Genomic DNA, 21,321 nt, shown 5'->3' on the forward strand with positions numbered 1-21,321 from the left:
CACACCTCTGCAGTTAGATGGACAGTATTACCTCTGTTCATTCCACACCTCTGCAGTTAGATGGATAGTATTACCTCTGCAGTTAGATGGATAGTATTACCTCTGCAGTTAGATGGATAGTATTACCTCTGTTCATTCCACACCTCTACAGTTAGATGGATAGTAGTACCTCTGTTCATTCCACACCAATGCAGTTAGATGGATAGTATTACCTCTACAGTTAGATGGATAGTATTACCTCTGTTAATTTCACACCTCTGCAGTTAGATGGACAGTATTACCTCTGTTCATTTCACACCTCTACAGTTAGATGGACAGTATTACCTCTGTTCATTCCACACCTCTGCAGTTAGATGGATAGTATTACCTCTGTTCATTCCACACCTCTACAGTTAGATGGACAGTATTACCTCTGTTCATTTCACACCTCTACAGTTAGATGGACAGTATTACCTCTGTTCATTCCACACCTCTGCAGTTAGATGGACAGTATTACCTCTGCAGTTAGATGGATAGTATTACCTCTACAGTTAGATGGATAGTATTACCTCTGTTAATTTCACACCTCTGCAGTTAGATGGACAGTATTACCTCTGTTCATTTCACACCTCTACAGTTAGATGGACAGTATTACCTCTGTTCATTCCACACCTCTGCAGTTAGATGGATAGTATTACCTCTGCAGTTAGATGGATAGTAGTACCTCTACAGTTAGATGGATAGTATTACCTCTGCAGTTAGATGGATAGTATTACCTCTGCAGTTAGATGGATAGTAGTACCTCTACAGTTAGATGGATAGTATTACCTCTGCAGTTAGATGGACAGTATTACCTCTGTTCATTCCACACCTCTGCAGTTAGATGGATAGTATTACCTCTGTTCATTCCACACCTCTGCAGTTAGATGGATAGTATTACCTCTGCAGTTAGATGGATAGTATTACCTCTGCAGTTAGATGGATAGTATTACCTCTGTTCATTCCACACCTCTGCAGTTAGATGGATAGTATTACCTCTACAGTTAGATGGATAGTATTACCTCTGTTCATTCCACACCTCTACAGTTAGATGGATAGTAGTACCTCTGTTCATTTCACACCTCTGCAGTTAGATGGATAGTATTACCTCTAGAGTCAGATGGATAGTATTACCTCTACAGTTAGATGGATAGTATTACCTCTGTTCATTCCACACCTCTACAGTTAGATGGATAGTAGTACCTCTGTTCATTCCACACCTCTGCAGTTAGATGGACAGTATTACCTCTGTTCATTCCACACCTCTGCAGTTAGATGGATAGTATTACCTCTGTTCATTCCACACCTCTGCAGTTAGATGGATAGTATTACCTCTGCAGTTAGATGGATAGTATTACCTCTGTTCATTCCACACCTCTACAGTTAGATGGATAGTAGTACCTCTGTTCATTCCACACCTCTGCAGTTAGATGGACAGTATTACCTCTGTTCATTCCACACCTCTGCAGTTAGATGGATAGTATTACCTCTGTTCATTCCACACCTCTGCAGTTAGATGGATAGTATTACCTCTACAGTTAGATGGATAGTATTACCTCTGCAGTTAGATGGATAGTATTACCTCTGTTCATTCCACACCTCTGCAGTTAGATGGATAGTATTACCTCTACAGTTAAATGGATAGTATTACCTCTGCAGTTAGATGGATAGTATTACCTCTACAGTTAGATTGATAGTATTACCTCTGTTAATTTCACACCTCTGCAGTTAGATGGATAGTATTACCTCTGTTCATTCCACACCTCTGCAGTTAGATGGATAGTATTACCTCTGTTAATTTCACACCTCTGCAGTTAGATGGACAGTATTACCTCTGTTAATTTCACACCTCTGCAGTTAGATGGATAGTATTACCTCTGTTAATTTCACACCTCTGCAGTTAGATGGATAGTATTACCTCTGTTCATTCCACACCTCTGCAGTTAGATGGATAGTATTACCTCTGCAGTTAGATGGATAGTATTACCTCTGCAGTTAGATGGATAGTATTACCTCTGTTCATTCCACACCTCTACAGTTAGATGCATAGTATTACCTCTGTTCATTCCACACCTCTACAGTTAGATGGACAGTATTACCTCTGTTCATTCCACACCTCTACAGTTAGATGGATAGTATTACCTCTGCAGTTAGATGGATAGTATTACCTCTGTTCATTCCACACCTCTACAGTTAGATGGATAGTATTACCTCTGTTAATTTCACACCTCTGCAGTTAGATGGACAGTATTACCTCTGTTCATTCCACACCTCTACAGTTAGATGGATAGTAGTACCTCTGCAGTTAGATGGATAGTATTACCTCTGCAGTTAGATGGATAGTATTACCTCTGTTCATTCCACACCTCTACAGTTAGATGGATAGTAGTACCTCTGTTCATTCCACACCTCTGCAGATAGATGGATAGTATTACCTCTGCAGTTAGATGGACAGTATTACCTCTGTTCATTCCACACCTCTGCAGTTAGATGGATAGTATTACCTCTGCAGTTAGATGGATAGTATTACCTCTGCAGTTAGATGGATAGTATTACCTCTGTTCATTCCACACCTCTACAGTTAGATGGATAGTAGTACCTCTGTTCATTCCACACCTCTGCAGTTAGATGGATAGTATTACCTCTACAGTTAGATGGATAGTATTACCTCTGTTAATTTCACACCTCTGCAGTTAGATGGACAGTATTACCTCTGTTCATTTCACACCTCTACAGTTAGATGGACAGTATTACCTCTGTTCATTCCACACCTCTACAGTTAGATGGACAGTATTACCTCTGTTCATTCCACACCTCTACAGTTAGATGGATAGTATTACCTCTGCAGTTAGATGGATAGTATTACCTCTGTTCATTCCACACCTCTGCAGTTAGATGGATAGTATTACCTCTGTTCATTCCACACCTCTACAGTTAGATGGACAGTATTACCTCTGTTCATTCCACACCTCTGCAGTTAGATGGATAGTATTACCTCTGCAGTTAGATGGATAGTATTACCTCTACAGTTAGATGGATAGTATTACCTCTGTTAATTTCACACCTCTGCAGTTAGATGGATAGTATTACCTCTGTTAATTTCACACCTCTGCAGTTAGATGGACAGTATTACCTCTGTTCATTTCACACCTCTGCAGTTAGATGGATAGTAGTACCTCTGTTCATTCCACACCTCTACAGTTAGATGGATAGTAGTACCTCTGTTCATTCCACACCTCTACAGTTAGATGGATAGTATTACCTCTGCAGTTAGATGGATAGTATTACCTCTACAGTTAGATGGATAGTATTACCTCTGTTAATTTCACACCTCTGCAGTTAGATGGATAGTATTACCTCTGTTAATTTCACACCTCTGCAGTTAGATGGACAGTATTACCTCTGTTCATTTCACACCTCTGCAGTTAGATGGATAGTATTACCTCTGTTCATTCCACACCTCTACAGTTAGATGGATAGTATTACCTCTACAGTTAGATGGATAGTATTACCTCTGCAGTTAGATGGATAGTATTACCTCTGTTCATTCCACACCTCTGCAGTTAGATGGATAGTATTACCTCTACAGTTAAATGGATAGTATTACCTCTGCAGTTAGATGGATAGTATTACCTCTACAGTTAGATGGATAGTATTACCTCTGTTAATTTCACACCTCTGCAGTTAGATGGATAGTATTACCTCTGTTAATTTCACACCTCTGCAGTTAGATGGACAGTATTACCTCTGTTAATTTCACACCTCTGCAGTTAGATGGATAGTATTACCTCTGTTAATTTCACACCTCTGCAGTTAGATGGATAGTATTACCTCTGTTCATTCCACACCTCTGCAGTTAGATGGAAAGTATTACCTCTGCAGTTAGATGGATAGTATTACCTCTGCAGTTAGATGGATAGTATTACCTCTGTTAATTTCACACCTCTGCAGTTAGATGGATAGTATTACCTCTGTTCATTCCACACCTCTACAGTTAGATGCATAGTATTACCTCTGTTCATTCCACACCTCTACAGTTAGATGGACAGTATTACCTCTGTTCATTCCACACCTCTACAGTTAGATGGATAGTATTACCTCTGCAGTTAGATGGATAGTATTACCTCTGTTCATTCCACACCTCTACAGTTAGATGGATAGTATTACCTCTGTTAATTTCACACCTCTGCAGTTAGATGGACAGTATTACCTCTGTTCATTCCACACCTCTACAGTTAGATGGATAGTAGTACCTCTGCAGTTAGATGGATAGTATTACCTCTGCAGTTAGATGGATAGTATTACCTCTGTTCATTCCACACCTCTACAGTTAGATGGATAGTATTACCTCTGCAGTTAGATGGATAGTATTACCTCTGCAGTTAGATGGATAGTATTACCTCTGTTCATTCCACACCTCTACAGTTAGATGGATAGTAGTACCTCTGTTCATTCCACACCTCTGCAGTTAGATGGATAGTATTACCTCTGCAGTTAGATGGACAGTATTACCTCTGTTCATTCCACACCTCTGCAGTTAGATGGATAGTATTACCTCTGCAGTTAGATGGATAGTATTACCTCTGCAGTTAGATGGATAGTATTACCTCTGTTCATTCCACACCTCTACAGTTAGATGGATAGTAGTACCTCTGTTCATTCCACACCTCTGCAGTTAGATGGATAGTATTACCTCTACAGTTAGATGGATAGTATTACCTCTGCAGTTAGATGGATAGTATTACCTCTGTTCATTCCACACCTCTACAGTTAGATGGATAGTAGTACCTCTGTTCATTCCACACCTCTACAGTTAGATGGATAGTATTACCTCTGCAGTTAGATGGATAGTATTACCTCTGTTCATTCCACACCTCTGCAGTTAGATGGATAGTATTACCTCTGCAGTTAGATGGATAGTAGTACCTCTACAGTTAGATGGATAGTATTACCTCTGCAGTTAGATGGATAGTATTACCTCTGTTAATTTCACACCTCTGCAGTTAGATGGACAGTATTACCTCTGTTCATTCCACACCTCTGCAGTTAGATGGATAGTATTACCTCTGCAGTTAGATGGATAGTAGTACCTCTACAGTTAGATGGATAGTATTACCTCTGCAGTTAGATGGATAGTATTACCTCTACAGTTAGATTGATAGTATTACCTCTGTTAATTTCACACCTCTGCAGTTAGATGGATAGTATTGCCTCTGTTAATTTCACACCTCTGCAGTTAGATGGACAGTATTACCTCTGTTAATTTCACACCTCTGCAGTTAGATGGATAGTATTACCTCTGTTAATTTCACACCTCTGCAGTTAGATGGATAGTATTACCTCTGTTCATTCCACACCTCTGCAGTTAGATGGATAGTATTACCTCTGCAGTTAGATGGATAGTATTACCTCTGCAGTTAGATGGATAGTATTACCTCTGTTCATTCCACACCTCTACAGTTAGATGCATAGTATTACCTCTGTTCATTCCACACCTCTACAGTTAGATGGACAGTATTACCTCTGTTCATTCCACACCTCTACAGTTAGATGGATAGTATTACCTCTGCAGTTAGATGGATAGTATTACCTCTGTTCATTCCACACCTCTACAGTTAGATGGATAGTATTACCTCTGTTAATTTCACACCTCTGCAGTTAGATGGACAGTATTACCTCTGTTCATTCCACACCTCTACAGTTAGATGGATAGTAGTACCTCTGCAGTTAGATGGATAGTATTACCTCTGCAGTTAGATGGATAGTATTACCTCTGTTCATTCCACACCTCTACAGTTAGATGGATAGTAGTACCTCTGTTCATTCCACACCTCTGCAGATAGATGGATAGTATTACCTCTGCAGTTAGATGGACAGTATTACCTCTGTTCATTCCACACCTCTGCAGTTAGATGGATAGTATTACCTCTGCAGTTAGATGGATAGTATTACCTCTGTTCATTCCACACCTCTGCAGTTAGATGGATAGTATTACCTCTACAGTTAGATGGATAGTATTACCTCTGTTAATTTCACACCTCTGCAGTTAGATGGACAGTATTACCTCTGTTCATTCCACACCTCTGCAGTTAGATGGATAGTATTACCTCTGTTCATTCCACACCTCTGCAGTTAGATGGATAGTATTACCTCTGTTCATTCCACACCTCTGCAGTTAGATGGATAGTATTACCTCTACAGTTAGATGGATAGTATTACCTCTGTTAATTTCACACCTCTGCAGTTAGATGGACAGTATTACCTCTGTTCATTCCACACCTCTGCAGTTAGATGGATAGTATTACCTCTGTTCATTCCACACCTCTGCAGTTAGATGGATAGTATTACCTCTGTTCATTCCACACCTCTGCAGTTAGATGGACAGTATTACCTCTGTTCATTCCACACCTCTACAGTTAGATGGATAGTATTACCTCTGTTCATTCCACACCTCTGCAGTTAGATGGACAGTATTACCTCTGTTCATTCCACACCTCTACAGTTAGATGGATAGTATTACCTCTGCAGTTAGATGGATAGTATTACCTCTGTTCATTCCACACCTCTGCAGTTAGATGGATAGTATTACCTCTGTTCATTCCACACCTCTACAGTTAGATGGACAGTATTACCTCTGTTCATTCCACACCTCTGCAGTTAGATGGATAGTATTACCTCTGCAGTTAGATGGATAGTATTACCTCTACAGTTAGATGGATAGTATTACCTCTGTTAATTTCACACCTCTGCAGTTAGATGGATAGTATTACCTCTGTTAATTTCACACCTCTGCAGTTAGATGGACAGTATTACCTCTGTTCATTTCACACCTCTGCAGTTAGATGGATAGTAGTACCTCTGTTCATTCCACACCTCTACAGTTAGATGGATAGTAGTACCTCTGTTCATTCCACACCTCTACAGTTAGATGGATAGTATTACCTCTGCAGTTAGATGGATAGTATTACCTCTACAGTTAGATGGATAGTATTACCTCTGTTCATTCCACACCTCTACAGTTAGATGGATAGTATTACCTCTGTTAATTTCACACCTCTGCAGTTAGATGGATAGTATTACCTCTGTTAATTTCACACCTCTGCAGTTAGATGGACAGTATTACCTCTGTTCATTTCACACCTCTGCAGTTAGATGGATAGTATTACCTCTGCAGTTAGATGGATAGTATTACCTCTGTTAATTTCACACCTCTGCAGTTAGATGGATAGTATTACCTCTACAGTTAGATGGATAGTAGTACCTCTACAGTTAGATGGACAGTATTACCTCTGCAGTTAGATGGATACTATTACCTCTGTTAATTTCACACCTCTACAGTTAGATGGACAGTATTACCTCTGTTAATTTCACACCTCTGCAGTTAGATGGACAGTATTACCTCTGTTCATTTCACACCTCTGCAGTTAGATGGATAGTATTACCTCTGTTCATTCCACACCTCTACAGTTAGATTGATAGTATTACCTCTACAGTTAGATGGATAGTATTACCTCTGCAGTTAGATGGATAGTATTACCTCTGTTCATTCCACACCTCTGCAGTTAGATGGATAGTATTACCTCTACAGTTAAATGGATAGTATTACCTCTGCAGTTAGATGGATAGTATTACCTCTACAGTTAGATGGATAGTATTACCTCTGTTAATTTCACACCTCTGCAGTTAGATGGATAGTATTACCTCTGTTAATTTCACACCTCTGCAGTTAGATGGACAGTATTACCTCTGTTCATTCCACACCTCTGCAGTTAGATGGATAGTATTACCTCTGTTAATTTCACACCTCTGCAGTTAGATGGATAGTATTACCTCTGTTAATTTCACACCTCTGCAGTTAGATGGATAGTATTACCTCTGTTCATTCCACACCTCTGCAGTTAGATGGAAAGTATTACCTCTGCAGTTAGATGGATAGTATTACCTCTGCAGTTAGATGGATAGTATTACCTCTGTTAATTTCACACCTCTGCAGTTAGATGGATAGTATTACCTCTGTTCATTCCACACCTCTACAGTTAGATGCATAGTATTACCTCTGTTCATTCCACACCTCTACAGTTAGATGGACAGTATTACCTCTGTTCATTCCACACCTCTACAGTTAGATGGATAGTATTACCTCTGCAGTTAGATGGATAGTATTACCTCTGTTCATTCCACACCTCTACAGTTAGATGGATAGTATTACCTCTGTTAATTTCACACCTCTGCAGTTAGATGGACAGTATTACCTCTGTTCATTCCACACCTCTACAGTTAGATGGATAGTAGTACCTCTGCAGTTAGATGGATAGTATTACCTCTGCAGTTAGATGGATAGTATTACCTCTGTTCATTCCACACCTCTACAGTTAGATGGATAGTAGTACCTCTGTTCATTCCACACCTCTGCAGTTAGATGGATAGTATTACCTCTGCAGTTAGATGGACAGTATTACCTCTGTTCATTCCACACCTCTGCAGTTAGATGGATAGTATTACCTCTGCAGTTAGATGGATAGTATTACCTCTGCAGTTAGATGGATAGTATTACCTCTGCAGTTAGATGGATAGTATTACCTCTGCAGTTAGATGGATAGTATTACCTCTGTTCATTCCACACCTCTACAGTTAGATGGATAGTATTACCTCTGTTCATTCCACACCTCTACAGTTAGATGGATAGTAGTACCTCTGTTCATTCCACACCTCTGCAGTTAGATGGATAGTATTACCTCTGTTCATTCCACACCTCTGCAGTTAGATGGACAGTATTACCTCTGTTCATTTCACACCTCTACAGTTAGATGGACAGTATTACCTCTACAGTTAGATGGATAGTATTACCTCTGTTAATTTCACACCTCTACAGTTAGATGGACAGTATTACCTCTGTTCATTTCACACCTCTGCAGTTAGATGGATAGTAGTACCTCTGTTCATTTCACACCTCTGCAGTTAGATGGATAGTATTACCTCTGTTCATTCCACACCTCTGCAGTTAGATGGATAGTATTACCTCTGTTAATTTCACACCTCTGCAGTTAGATGGACAGTATTACCTCTGTTCATTTCACACCTCTGCAGTTAGATGGATAGTATTACCTCTGCAGTTAGATGGATAGTATTACCTCTGCAGTTAGATGGACAGTATTACCTCTGTTCATTTCACACCTCTACAGTTAGATGGACAGTATTACCTCTGTTCATTCCACACCTCTACAGTTAGATGGATAGTATTACCTCTGTTCATTCCACACCTCTGCAGTTAGATGGATAGTATTACCTCTGTTCATTCCACACCTCTGCAGTTAGATGGACAGTATTACCTCTGTTCATTCCACACCTCTACAGTTAGATGGATAGTATTACCTCTACAGTTAGATGGACAGTATTACCTCTGTTCATTCCACACCTCTACAGTTAGATGGACAGTATTACCTCTGTTCATTCCACACCTCTACAGTTAGATGGACAGTATTACCTCTGTTCATTCCACACCTCTGCAGTTAGATGGATAGTATTACCTCTGCAGTTAGATGGATAGTATTACCTCTACAGTTAGATGGATAGTATTACCTCTGCAGTTAGATGGATAGTATTACCTCTACAGTTAGATGGATAGTATTACCTCTGTTAATTTCACACCTCTGCAGTTAGATGGATACTATTACCTCTGTTAATTTCACACCTCTGCAGTTAGATGGACAGTATTACCTCTGTTCATTTCACACCTCTGCAGTTAGATGGATAGTAGTACCTCTGTTCATTCCACACCTCTACAGTTAGATGGATAGTAGTACCTCTGTTCATTCCACACCTCTACAGTTAGATGGATAGTATTACCTCTGCAGTTAGATGGATAGTATTACCTCTACAGTTAGATGGATAGTATTACCTCTGTTAATTTCACACCTCTGCAGTTAGATGGATAGTATTACCTCTGTTAATTTCACACCTCTGCAGTTAGATGGACAGTATTACCTCTGTTCATTTCACACCTCTGCAGTTAGATGGATAGTATTACCTCTGTTCATTCCACACCTCTACAGTTAGATGGATAGTAGTACCTCTGTTCATTCCACACCTCTACAGTTAGATGGACAGTATTACCTCTACAGTTAGATGGATAGTATTACCTCTACAGTTAGATGGATAGTATTACCTCTGTTCATTTCACACCTCTGCAGTTAGATGGATAGTAGTACCTCTACAGTTAGATGGATAGTATTACCTCTACAGTTAGATGGATAGTATTACCTCTGTTCATTCCACACCTCTACAGTTAGATGGATAGTATTACCTCTGTTAATTTCACACCTCTACAGTTAGATGGACAGTATTACCTCTGTTCATTTCACACCTCTGCAGTTAGATGGATAGTAGTACCTCTACAGTTAGATGGATAGTATTACCTCTACAGTTAGATGGATAGTATTACCTCTGTTCATTCCACACCTCTACAGTTAGATGGATAGTATTACCTCTACAGTTAGATGGATAGTATTACCTCTACAGCTAGATGGATAGTAATACCTCTGTTCATTCCACACCTCTACAGTTAGATGGATAGTATTACCTCTGTTCATTCCACACCTCTACAGTTAGATGGACAGTATTACCTCTGTTCATTCCACACCTCTGCAGTTAGATGGATAGTAGTACCTCTGTTCACTCCACAGGGTTGGAGGAGCTCCATTAGCAGAGGTGTAAATCTGTCCCTCTCTCTGTGTCCTCTGGCTCCTTCACAGAGTGAGGAGATTCTTCTCCACCCCCCCCCCCCCCCCCCCCCCCCATCCCTTCTCCGTGTCCTCTATCTCTTTCACAGAGTGGGGACATTGTTCTCCAACCCCCCCCCACCCCACCCCCCTCTCTCTGGCCCCCCTTCTCTCACTGTCTTTCTCTCACTGTCTTTCTCTCTCTCTTTCTCTCTGTCTTTCTCGCTCACATCATTGTCATAATAGTAGTTGTCATAAAGTTGTCATAAACACATTAATACATTACAGCTGATGTCATCTAATGGTAACTGACTTTACACCGTCACTACACAAACTGCTGTGTAGGTAACCTTGTTGGCTCATGTATACATTATGATAATTCAGCTCCACTTCCCCCCCCCTTCTCTCTCTCTCTCCCTTTCTCTCTCTCTCTCTCTCTCTCTCTCTCTCTCTCTCTTTCTAGGATGGGTTCGTTCTTCTCTCCCTGTCTGCCTGCCTTTAACGTGTTGAAGCTGATAGGCTTGATGTACCTGAGGAGTTGGGCTGTGCTCACCTGTAACGTCCCTCACCAACAGGTGTTCAGAGCATCCAGGTCAGGGGCAGAGACACAGTCACACACACACACACACACACACACACACACACACACACACACAGTCACACACACAGTCATGCACACACACAGGCACGCACACACACAGTCATGCACACACACACACACACACAGGTACATACACACACACACACACACACACACAGGTACATACACACACACACACACACACACACAGGTACATACACACACACACACACACACACACAGGTACATACACACACACACACACACAGGTACACACACACACACACACACACAGGTACATACACACACACACACACACACAGGTACATACACACACACACACACACACAGGTACATACACACACACACACACACACACAGGTACATACACACACACACACACACAGGTACATACACACACACACACACACAGGTACATACATAAGTATTCAGACCCTTTGCTTTGAGACTCAAAATTGAGCTCAGGTGCAGCCTGGCCAAACTGAGCAATCGAGGTAGATGGGCCTTGGTCAGGGAGGTGACCAAGAACCCAATGGTCACTCTGACAGAACTCCAGAGTTCCTTTGTGGAGATGGGAGAACCTTCCAGAAGGACAACCATCTCTGGAGTACTCCACCAATCAGGTCTTTATGGTAGAGCCACTCCTCAGGTAAAGATTAACGGAGGAAAATACAGAGAGATCCTTGAAGAAAAGCTGCTCCAGTGCGCTCAGGACCACAGACTGGGGCGAAGGTTCACCTTCCAACAGGACAACAACCCTAAGCACAAAAAAAAAACAGATTTCATCCATTTTAGAATACGGCTGTAGCAAAATGTGGAAAAAGTCAAGGGGTCTGAATAATTTCCCAAAGCACTGTACATATACACACACTCATACTGGACGAGCATGTTCAGAAGACACAGCCACTCTACCATTCACTTCTCTCTCTCTCTCTAGTACTGATGAATACATAATAAACAGTACCACAAAAGACTAACATTACATAATAGCATTGTGTGACACTGCCTCTTCTGGACAGTGAGTGAGTCTGATTCACTCTGGGCCTATAATCCTGGTTCTGTGGTTCTGGTTCTCTGGCTCAGTGGTCCTGGTTCTGTGGTTCTGGTCTCATTACTCCTCTCCTCCACTCCCATCGGATCTTATTTTCCAGCTCTGTGGAGAGAGAGAACAAAATGAGCACATCTCTGTGATGAGCTACTACACTGCTCCCTCAAACACACGCACGCACACACACGCACACACACACACACACACACACACACACACACACACACACACACACACACACACACACACACACACACACACAGTGCCTGCAGGCACTCAGCCCACTCTGATTTATGTAACGAGTCTGTTGCTGCCTCTTTCAGGCCTTATCAGTCACTCTCAGATGTATAGGAAAATACACACTTATGCAAGCGCGCACACACACCATACTCTTCACTTGGTTATGTAAAATAGCATGATAGTTTTAAAGAAATAGCATATAAGTTTATTCAAGAAATAGAATGATATGAATAAATAGTATATGTGACTCACCACCTGGATTTGGTCTTCATTAAGTAGTAATATTTGAAATTCTGTATTTTACATTGGATAAAAGTAGAGACTCAGTGCTTCCAAAATGGTATATCATACACTGCATTTTTGAAGAACAATAGGAATGTAATTATTTGAAAGTTGATAAGCTTTGAAACTTACTTTTGAGAAAATGGCATTTGAATGTTTTGATATCTAGTGAAGAGCTCTCCTATGTCTACACCCATTCAGCATCGTTCACACCCTCTTAAGCTTTAGCCCCACCCATCTCGTTTCATTCTCGGAGCATTCAGAGCTCAAACTTGACACTCTGAACGATGATTTGTTTACCTCTGGATAACATGACCAGCTCTGACCAGCCTAACCAGCTCTGCTGGCAACAATTTCATTACACTTTTTTGCAGACGTTTACTGACACCGCCCATATTCAACGGGTGTTGTACACTTTAGCTTAAGACATCTAGCTAGCTAGGTAAACAGAGCTCAAATAGACAGAAGCCATCTATATGACAGACCAATCCAAACTCCTCTCTTTGCATGTCCAGCCTACTCATTATCTCAGCCAATCATGGCTGGTGGGACGGTTGCTGGCTTTTTCTGTGGCTTAACCAACAAGTCTCGTAATTTAACAATTTTATTTGCATTTACAGAGTTTGTTATTAAGGCACATGAAAGTTTACAGAAGGCATTTCTGCCAAAAATCTTCTTTAAAAAAAACGGCTCTTCTGTGAAGGCGTGACTTGCGACATGAGCCTAGTTTCCTGAAACGGTTCACATATGATCAATAACTTCCAACAAGACCTCTCCATCACAGTTGACAACTCCACAGTGTCGCCCTCCCAGAGTGCAAAAAACCTTGGCGTGAACCTGGACAACACCCTGTCGTTCTCTGTCGCTCCTGCAGGTTCATGCACTACAACATCAGTAGAGTAAGACCATACCTCACACAAGAAGCGGCGCAGGTCCTAATCCAGTCACTTATTCTCTCCCATCTGGACTACTGCAACTCTCTGTTGACTGGGCTCCCCGCTTGGGCCATCAAACCCCTGTAACTTATTCAGAACGCAGCAGCCTGCCTGGTTTTCAACCTTACCAAGTTCTCTCATGTCACCACGCTCCTCTGCACACTCCACTAGCTTCCAGTTGAAGCTCACATCCACTACAAGACCATGGTGCTTACCTACAGAGCAGCAAGAGGAGCTATCCCGCCATACCTTCAGGCTATGCTCAAACCCTACACCCCAACCTGAGCCCTACGTTCTGCCACCTCAGGTCTCTTGGCCCCTCCACCTCTACAGGAGGACAGCTCCCGCACAGCCCAGTCCAAGCTCTTCTCTGTCCTCTCACCCGAATGGTAGAAACTTCTACCTGAAGCTAGGACAGTCCCTGCCCATCTTCCAAAAACATCTGAAACCCGTCCTCTTCAAACAGTATGTTTGACCCCCCCCTTCTAGCGCTGATTCTACTGATAGCTACGTTATTGAGGAAAAAAATAATTTTGATGACTGTGATATGTGGTTATCCCACCTAGCTATCTTAAAATGAATGCACTAACTGTAAGTCGCTCTGGATAAGAGCGTCTGCTAAATTACTAAAATGTAAATGTCAAAATGTTTAACCAAACAATAATATGATAGTATATTAAAAATATATTCCAACATTCCTATTGTCTCTAACCAAACATTGTCACGTTCTGACCTTAGTTCCTTTAGCATGTCGTTGTGTTAGTTTGGTCAGGGCGTGAGTTGGGGTGGACAGTCTATGTTCTTTTTTCTTTGTTGTATTTCTGTGTTTGGCCTGGTATGGTTCTCAATCAGAGGCAGCTGTCGATCGGTGTCTCTGATTGAGAATCATACTTAGGTAGCCTGTTTTCCCCATTTTGGTTGTGTGTGATTCTTTTCTGTTTAGTGTTTTTCGTCACCTTACAGGACTTTTCGTTTGTCGTTTTTGTTGTTTTGTTCAGTTGTTTTATTAAAATAATGGACACTTACCACGCTGCGCATTGGTCCTCTCTTTCTCCAGACGACAACCGTTACAAACATGGATTATGGTTTTTGATTATCGGTCTTTGTTAGTAACATAGTTGATCAGGATTACAAAGGCAGAAAAACTTGAAATAACACAGATAAATAAACAATATAGAAATAAAAGTACAATTTTATTTCTCTCATTTGTTTCCAGATCAAATAATTTCTACCTGGCTATGCTGTTGTTCATGCTTTTTCTGTGTATGCTGCCCACCATCTTCGCCATAGTGAGATACAGACCTTCCCAACACTGCGGGCCATTTAGGTAAGCGATTATTCCCGTGAAGCTCTTTAAATGTGGTGCCCATTTTAAAGTTAGCCCTTGTAATTTAAGGTCATTTAAGGTAAGCCACACTTTCAATAGTGTTGCAGTATACTGTGTGTGTGTGTGTGTGTGTGTGTGTGTGTGTGCATGTTTGTAACCCAAGTGTGTGTGTGCTTGTGAATGATCTAACTCCTATTGAGAACCTTGAAAATCGCTATAAAACATCAATCCATGATTATTTTTATTTTCATCACACATCATAATCTGCTGAAAGCACAATAAGGCCAAGAAGAAAAGCCTGTATAGCTTTAATTCTGCTGTGTGTGTGTGTGTGTGTGCGTGCGCGTTCGTTCCCCTGCAGCGGTCAGGAGAAGATTTATGACATCATCTCAGAGACGATAGCCAATGACTTCCCGCTGTGGTTCAGTAAAGTGATGAGTTACGTCACCAGCCCTGTCGTAGCGTTGCCCGCTCTGCTGCTGCTGTTGTGAGTGCACTCACACACACAGACAGACTCACACAGACTCACACACACACTCACACACAGACTCTCACACACACACTCACACACAGACTCACACACACACTCACACACAGACTCACACACACACTCACACACAGACTCACACACACACACACAAACACACAGGAATGCAGACTCTCTCACACACAGACTCACACACACAAACACACAGGAATGCAGACTCTCTAACACACAGACTCTCACACACACACACACACACACACACACACACACACACACACACACACACACACACACACACACACACACACACACACACACACAATGTAGCCTGACTTGCTCTATGCATTGTTAATGTGTCAGTGCTCTTGGGGTAACTCTCTCTGTGTCTTTCAGCATGTTGATCAGTCATTGTGTCAGTCCTCTTGGGGTAACTCTCTCTGTGTCTTTCAGCATGTTGATCAGTCATTGTGTCAGTCCTCTTGGGGTAACTCTCTCTGTGTCCTTCAGCATGTTGATCTACTACCTTCAGGCCATTGCCAGATCCCTTAAATTCACCAACAACCAGCTGAGGATGCAGCTTCAGACTGTGAGTTATAGACGCTATAGTTATAGTTCTCGAAGTCAGTCACTATTATACATTAAACAAAAATACATATGAACTTAGAGTGCATCCCAAATATTCCCTAGACAGTGTACTACTATTGGCTCTGGTTAAAAGTAGTGGACTATGTAGGCCATTTGGGATGCCCACTTAGTCTCATGACTGTATGCTGAACAGAAATGTATTTGTCAGGAGAGAACAGAAGACAAGAAGAAGGTATTACAGCTGGCTTCAGGTAAACCTCATCATTCTACTTTCTGGTTGGTTGGTTCTATGTAGTCTATGTCTACATATCCCCTAACATCTTACATCTGACCTTTAACCCTTCACCTCACTTGACTATTAACCTTTACCAATTAAAATGTTGAACTTTTGACCACCTAAGCTATAATCTCTGACCTGTAACCCCTGACCTCTGACCCCCACCCATAGCGAGGCTACAGGCCCCAGAGGTCCCCGGGGGGGACAGGAAGCCTGACCAGCAGGATGGTGACATCACCAGCCGCGAGTCATCCATTCGCACGCCGTCGCCACGACCCAACGGCAGTGTCACAAACTTCCAGTCGCCCGATCGTCGTGGCAACGGCATCCGCACCATCACCCAGTCGGCATCGAGAGTCGAGACCGCTAGGGCGACATTTGCTGCTGGGGCGCCTAGAAGTCCAACAGTGTCCATACTTCACAAGCAAAGGCCGGAGATAATCCCTAACAGGTGTGTCACACACACACACACACACACACACACATATTATGTGTTATTCTGTCTGGTCAGTCACAGGCTTTTATACAGTCCTATACAGGTGTGTCTACAGCAGGATTAAGGGTTAGTGTCCATGTTGTTAGTCCTAAATAAACCTCTGAAAGGGGACTCCAGCACCTAGCCCAAAGTTTGAACTTAGTCTCCCATTAACATCAATGCATGACGAAGTGAAAATTACACTTAGGTGGAAGTCAGGATTCACCCCTAAGAAATTGAATGGGATTCCATCTCATTGCTTTCACTCAAGTCAGGGGTCAAAGGAAAGGAAAAGTGTAGTTTTCTTCAACAGTAGCTAATAAGCAGTGGGGTATTTAAGTTCTTCTAAAGCCGGTTTGGGCATACTATGGCCTGGACTACTGTCACTACCAAAGGAATCAACGACACACAGTATCAGTAGTATTTGTTACTGTAATGATTCAAGTCGAAGTGGTCTCTCATTACGACCACATACAGTAATAACATTTATCATCCGTATTTCCCTCTGTCACCAGACACCCCTCCTACCTGGGGGGCCCTAGCGGTACCTGCAGGTCCAAGTCCTACCATCATGTGGCGTACAACCCCCCGACACGCTACTCCTCAGAGAACATCCACTCCGACCCACTCTACAGGAAGACCATCAGGCCCATGCACTCCGCAGAGGCAGCTGGGATAGTGACCGCCCAGAGCTACGTGGGCCGTCGCCCCTACACCACGCGCTACGTCATCGTCAACGAGCACGAAGCTAGGAAAAAGTTGCTTCGATCAGCCACACGCGTCCCTCGCCACTTCCGAGCGGAGGACCCGGGGGGTGAAATCGTAGAGCTGATCCCGCGGAATACCAAGCGGTATACTCCAAGGGCTCCGCATCTGCATGGGCACCCACACAGGTCGAATCCGCCGCAGTCACACCTGAGTGATGAAGAGGAGGAGGAAGAGACAGGGGGGAAGAGGGAGTCTAGGAGGGGGTCGTTCGGGCAGAATCACCGGCCCCGCTCACTCTCCGACCTCCAACAGCCAGCTCGCTTCTACATCGGAGAGCGCCTGGAGACCAAGCTGTCTATGGCGTCAAAAGACAGCCACACTGCTAGGGGGCGCTACGGCGGTGAAGCCCAAAAAGGGGACTGGGAGGATATGGAGACGCGCTTGCACTCCCTCTCCCAGACCAGCATCAGAGGAGCGGAGCTTCCACCACCAGTCAGGCACACACAGTCCCCAGCCAGACACCCCCACTCCCCCAGCAGACTTGTACACTCACCCCCCCAGGGCCCTGGAAGACGCCTGGAGCCCCAGGTCAAGCCCAAGACATCCAGGTCCAAGCTGGAGCCTTCCCTGACTGAGTCAGACTCGGCCTCTCTGGCCTCCAGTAGCGACCAGCAGAACAGCAGCACAGACCAGTACATCCAGGTCATTCACAACAAGGAGAAGTATCTCAAGTCTGAGGCAAGGCAAGGCAAACTGGCTAAGAAGAAGTCCAAAGCCAGTATAGATCTCAACGTGTCTGGGTCCAAAGACCTGGTCTGCTCCAACGTGTAGTTGGTGAATTAGTATTGTGAATATATCTAGGTTTATTTAACCTTTATTAATCCATGTAAGTTATTGACAGTAGTGTAAAGTACTTAAGTAAAAAAAGACTTTAATGTACTACTTAAGCAGTTTTTTGGGGTATATGTACTTTACTTTTACTCAAATCAAATCAAATGTATTTATATAGCCCTTCGTACATCAGCTGATATTTCAAAGTGCTGTACAGAAACCCAGCCTAAAACCCCAAACAGCAAGCAATGCAGGTGTAGAAGCACAGTGGCTAGGAAAAACTCCCTAGAAAGACCAAAAACTAGGAAGAAACCTAGAGAGGAACCAGGCTATGAGGGGTGGCCAGTCCTCTTCTGGCTGTGTCGGGTGGACATTATAACAGAACATGGCCAAGATGTTCAAATGTTCATAAATGACCAGCATGGTCAAATAATAATAATCACAGTAGTTGTCGAGGGTGCAGCAAGTCAGCACCTCAGGAGTAAATGTCAGTTGGCTTTTCATAGCCAATCATTAAGAGTATCTCTACCACTCCTGCTGTCTCTAGAGAGTTGAAAACAGCAGGTCTGGGACAGGTAGCATGTCCGGTGAACAGGTCAGGATTCCATAGCCGCAGGCAGAACAGTTGAAACTGGAGCAGCAGCACGGCCAGGTGGACTGGGGACAGTAAGGAGTCATCATGCCAGGTAGTCCTGAGGCACGGTGCTAGGGCTCAGGTCCTCTGAGAGAAAGAGACTATTAGAGAGAGCATACTTAAATTCACACAGGACACCGGATAAGACAGGAGAAGTACTCCAGATATAACAAACTGACCCTAGCCCCCCGACACATAAACTACTGCAGCATAAATACTGGAGGCTGAGACAGGAGGGATCAGTAGACACTGTGGCCTCATCCGATGATACCCCCGGACAGGGCCAAACAGGAAGAATATAACCCCACCCACTTTGCCAAAGCACAGCCCCCACACCACTAGAGGGACATCTTCAACCACCAACTTACCATCCTGAGACAAGGCAGAGTATAGCCCACAAAGATCTCCGCCACGCACAACCCAAGGGGATAGCGCCAACCCAGACAGGAAGATCACATCAGTGACTCAACCCACTCAAGTGATTCACCCCTCCTAGGGACGGCATGAAAGAGCACCAGTAAGCCAGTGACTCAGCCCCCGTAATAGGGTTAGAGGCAGAGAATCCCAGTGGAGAGAGGGGAACAAGCCAGGCAGAGACAGCAAGAGCAGTTCGTTGCTCCAGGGCCTTTCCGTTCACCTTCCCACTCCTGGGCCAGACTACACTCAATCATATGACCCACTGAAGAGACTCTTCAGTAAAGACTTAAAGGTTGAGACCGAGTCTGCGTCTCTTACATGGGTAGGCAGACCATTCCATAAAAATGTAGCTCCATAGGAGAAAGCCCTGCCTCTAGCTGTTTGCTTAGAAATTCTAGGGACAATTAGGAGGCCTGCGTCTTGTGACCGTAGATTACGTGTAGGTATGTACGGCAGGACCAAATCAGAAAGATAGGTACTACATTACATTCCTAAAGAAAACAATGTGCTTTTTACTCCCTGACACCGAAAAGTACTTTTTACATTTTGAATGCTTAGCAGGACAGGAAAACTGTCTATTTCACACACATCAAGAGAACATCCCTGGTCATCCCTACTGCCTCTGATCTGGCAGACTCACTAAACACAAATACTTAATTTGTAAATTATGTCTGTATGTTGAATTGTGCCCCTAGCTATCCGTAAATTTAAAAAACAAGAAAATCGTGCCGTCTGGGTTTCTTCTGCCCCTGTGCAAGCCAGTTAACCCATTGTTCCCCGGGTGCCGAAGACGTGGATGTCGATTATGGCAGCCACCCGCACCTCTCTGATTCAGAGGGGTTGAGTTAAATGTAGAAGACACATTATAGTCGAATGCATTCAGTTGTACGACTGACTAGGCATCCCCCTTTCCCTTTCCTAAATTAATATAAGGAATTTGAAATGAACTTTTTATACTTAAGTATATTTTAGCGATTCACATTTACTTTTGATACTTAAGTATATTTAAAACCAAACACTTTTAGACTTTTACTCAAGTAGAATTTGACTGGGTGACTTTCAGTTTTACTTGAGTCATTTTCTTTTAAGGTATCTTTACTTTTACTCAAGTACGACAATTAGGTACTTTTTCCACCACTGGTTATTGACAGCAAATTATATTTTACAATAATGACCTGTTGAGTTAATTGTTTTGTAATGGGTTACATAAAGTCGTATTGTAAACCACAGAAAATGTGAATAGCCCATTCATGGCCAATGCTATACTTTGTGTGTGTTAACAAACAGCTCTATGTGCATAATATGCATAACATATTACATGCTCACATTATCATGGATACTGTGCTTGTTCTCAATCAAATAAATATCACGGTCAATGGTCCAAAGTAGTGTACCTAAGCATCAGATTGTTTTGTTCTACTCAAGGTTATGTGTACGCCCTTAATGTTTGTTTTAGGGTTATCACAAACAGGTGTTATATTGGCTATTATGTGTGTGTACATTACATTGTACCATTCAAACATGGCCTTCAATTCAGTAAAATTATGATACCGTAGTAAAGTATGATGTGTAACATATATAATATACGTCCCTTTTTCAGGACCCTGTCTTTCAAAGATAAATCGTAAAAATCGAAAATAACTTCACAGATCTTCAATGTAAAGGGTTTAAACACTGTTTACCATGCTTGCTCAATGAACCATAAACAATTAATGAACATGCACCTGTGGAAGGTCTT

At 42.6% G+C, this 21,321-nt stretch overlaps 1 protein-coding gene across 1 annotated transcript in view; it reads left to right on the top strand.

Annotated features, from left to right (window-relative positions):
• Positions 1 to 18,612, top strand: part of LOC110506171 (transmembrane channel-like protein 3) — a 60,944-nt gene extending 42,332 nt beyond the window's left edge. The window contains exons 16-23 of the mRNA XM_036981790.1: positions 11,200 to 11,328; positions 15,059 to 15,169; positions 15,531 to 15,656; positions 16,164 to 16,242; positions 16,450 to 16,492; positions 16,690 to 16,973; positions 17,122 to 17,144; positions 17,509 to 18,612. Of these exons, the coding sequence (XP_036837685.1) occupies positions 11,200 to 11,328; positions 15,059 to 15,169; positions 15,531 to 15,656; positions 16,164 to 16,242; positions 16,450 to 16,492; positions 16,690 to 16,973; positions 17,122 to 17,144; positions 17,509 to 18,532 (1,819 nt within the window). The 3' untranslated portion in view covers positions 18,533 to 18,612. The remainder of the gene's footprint in view (positions 1 to 11,199; positions 11,329 to 15,058; positions 15,170 to 15,530; positions 15,657 to 16,163; positions 16,243 to 16,449; positions 16,493 to 16,689; positions 16,974 to 17,121; positions 17,145 to 17,508) is intronic.
• Positions 18,613 to 21,321: the final 2,709 nt, after the last annotated feature.

This window comes from Oncorhynchus mykiss, chromosome 6 (genome assembly GCF_013265735.2).
Source record: "Oncorhynchus mykiss isolate Arlee chromosome 6, USDA_OmykA_1.1, whole genome shotgun sequence".
Taxonomy (NCBI): domain Eukaryota; kingdom Metazoa; phylum Chordata; class Actinopteri; order Salmoniformes; family Salmonidae; genus Oncorhynchus; species Oncorhynchus mykiss.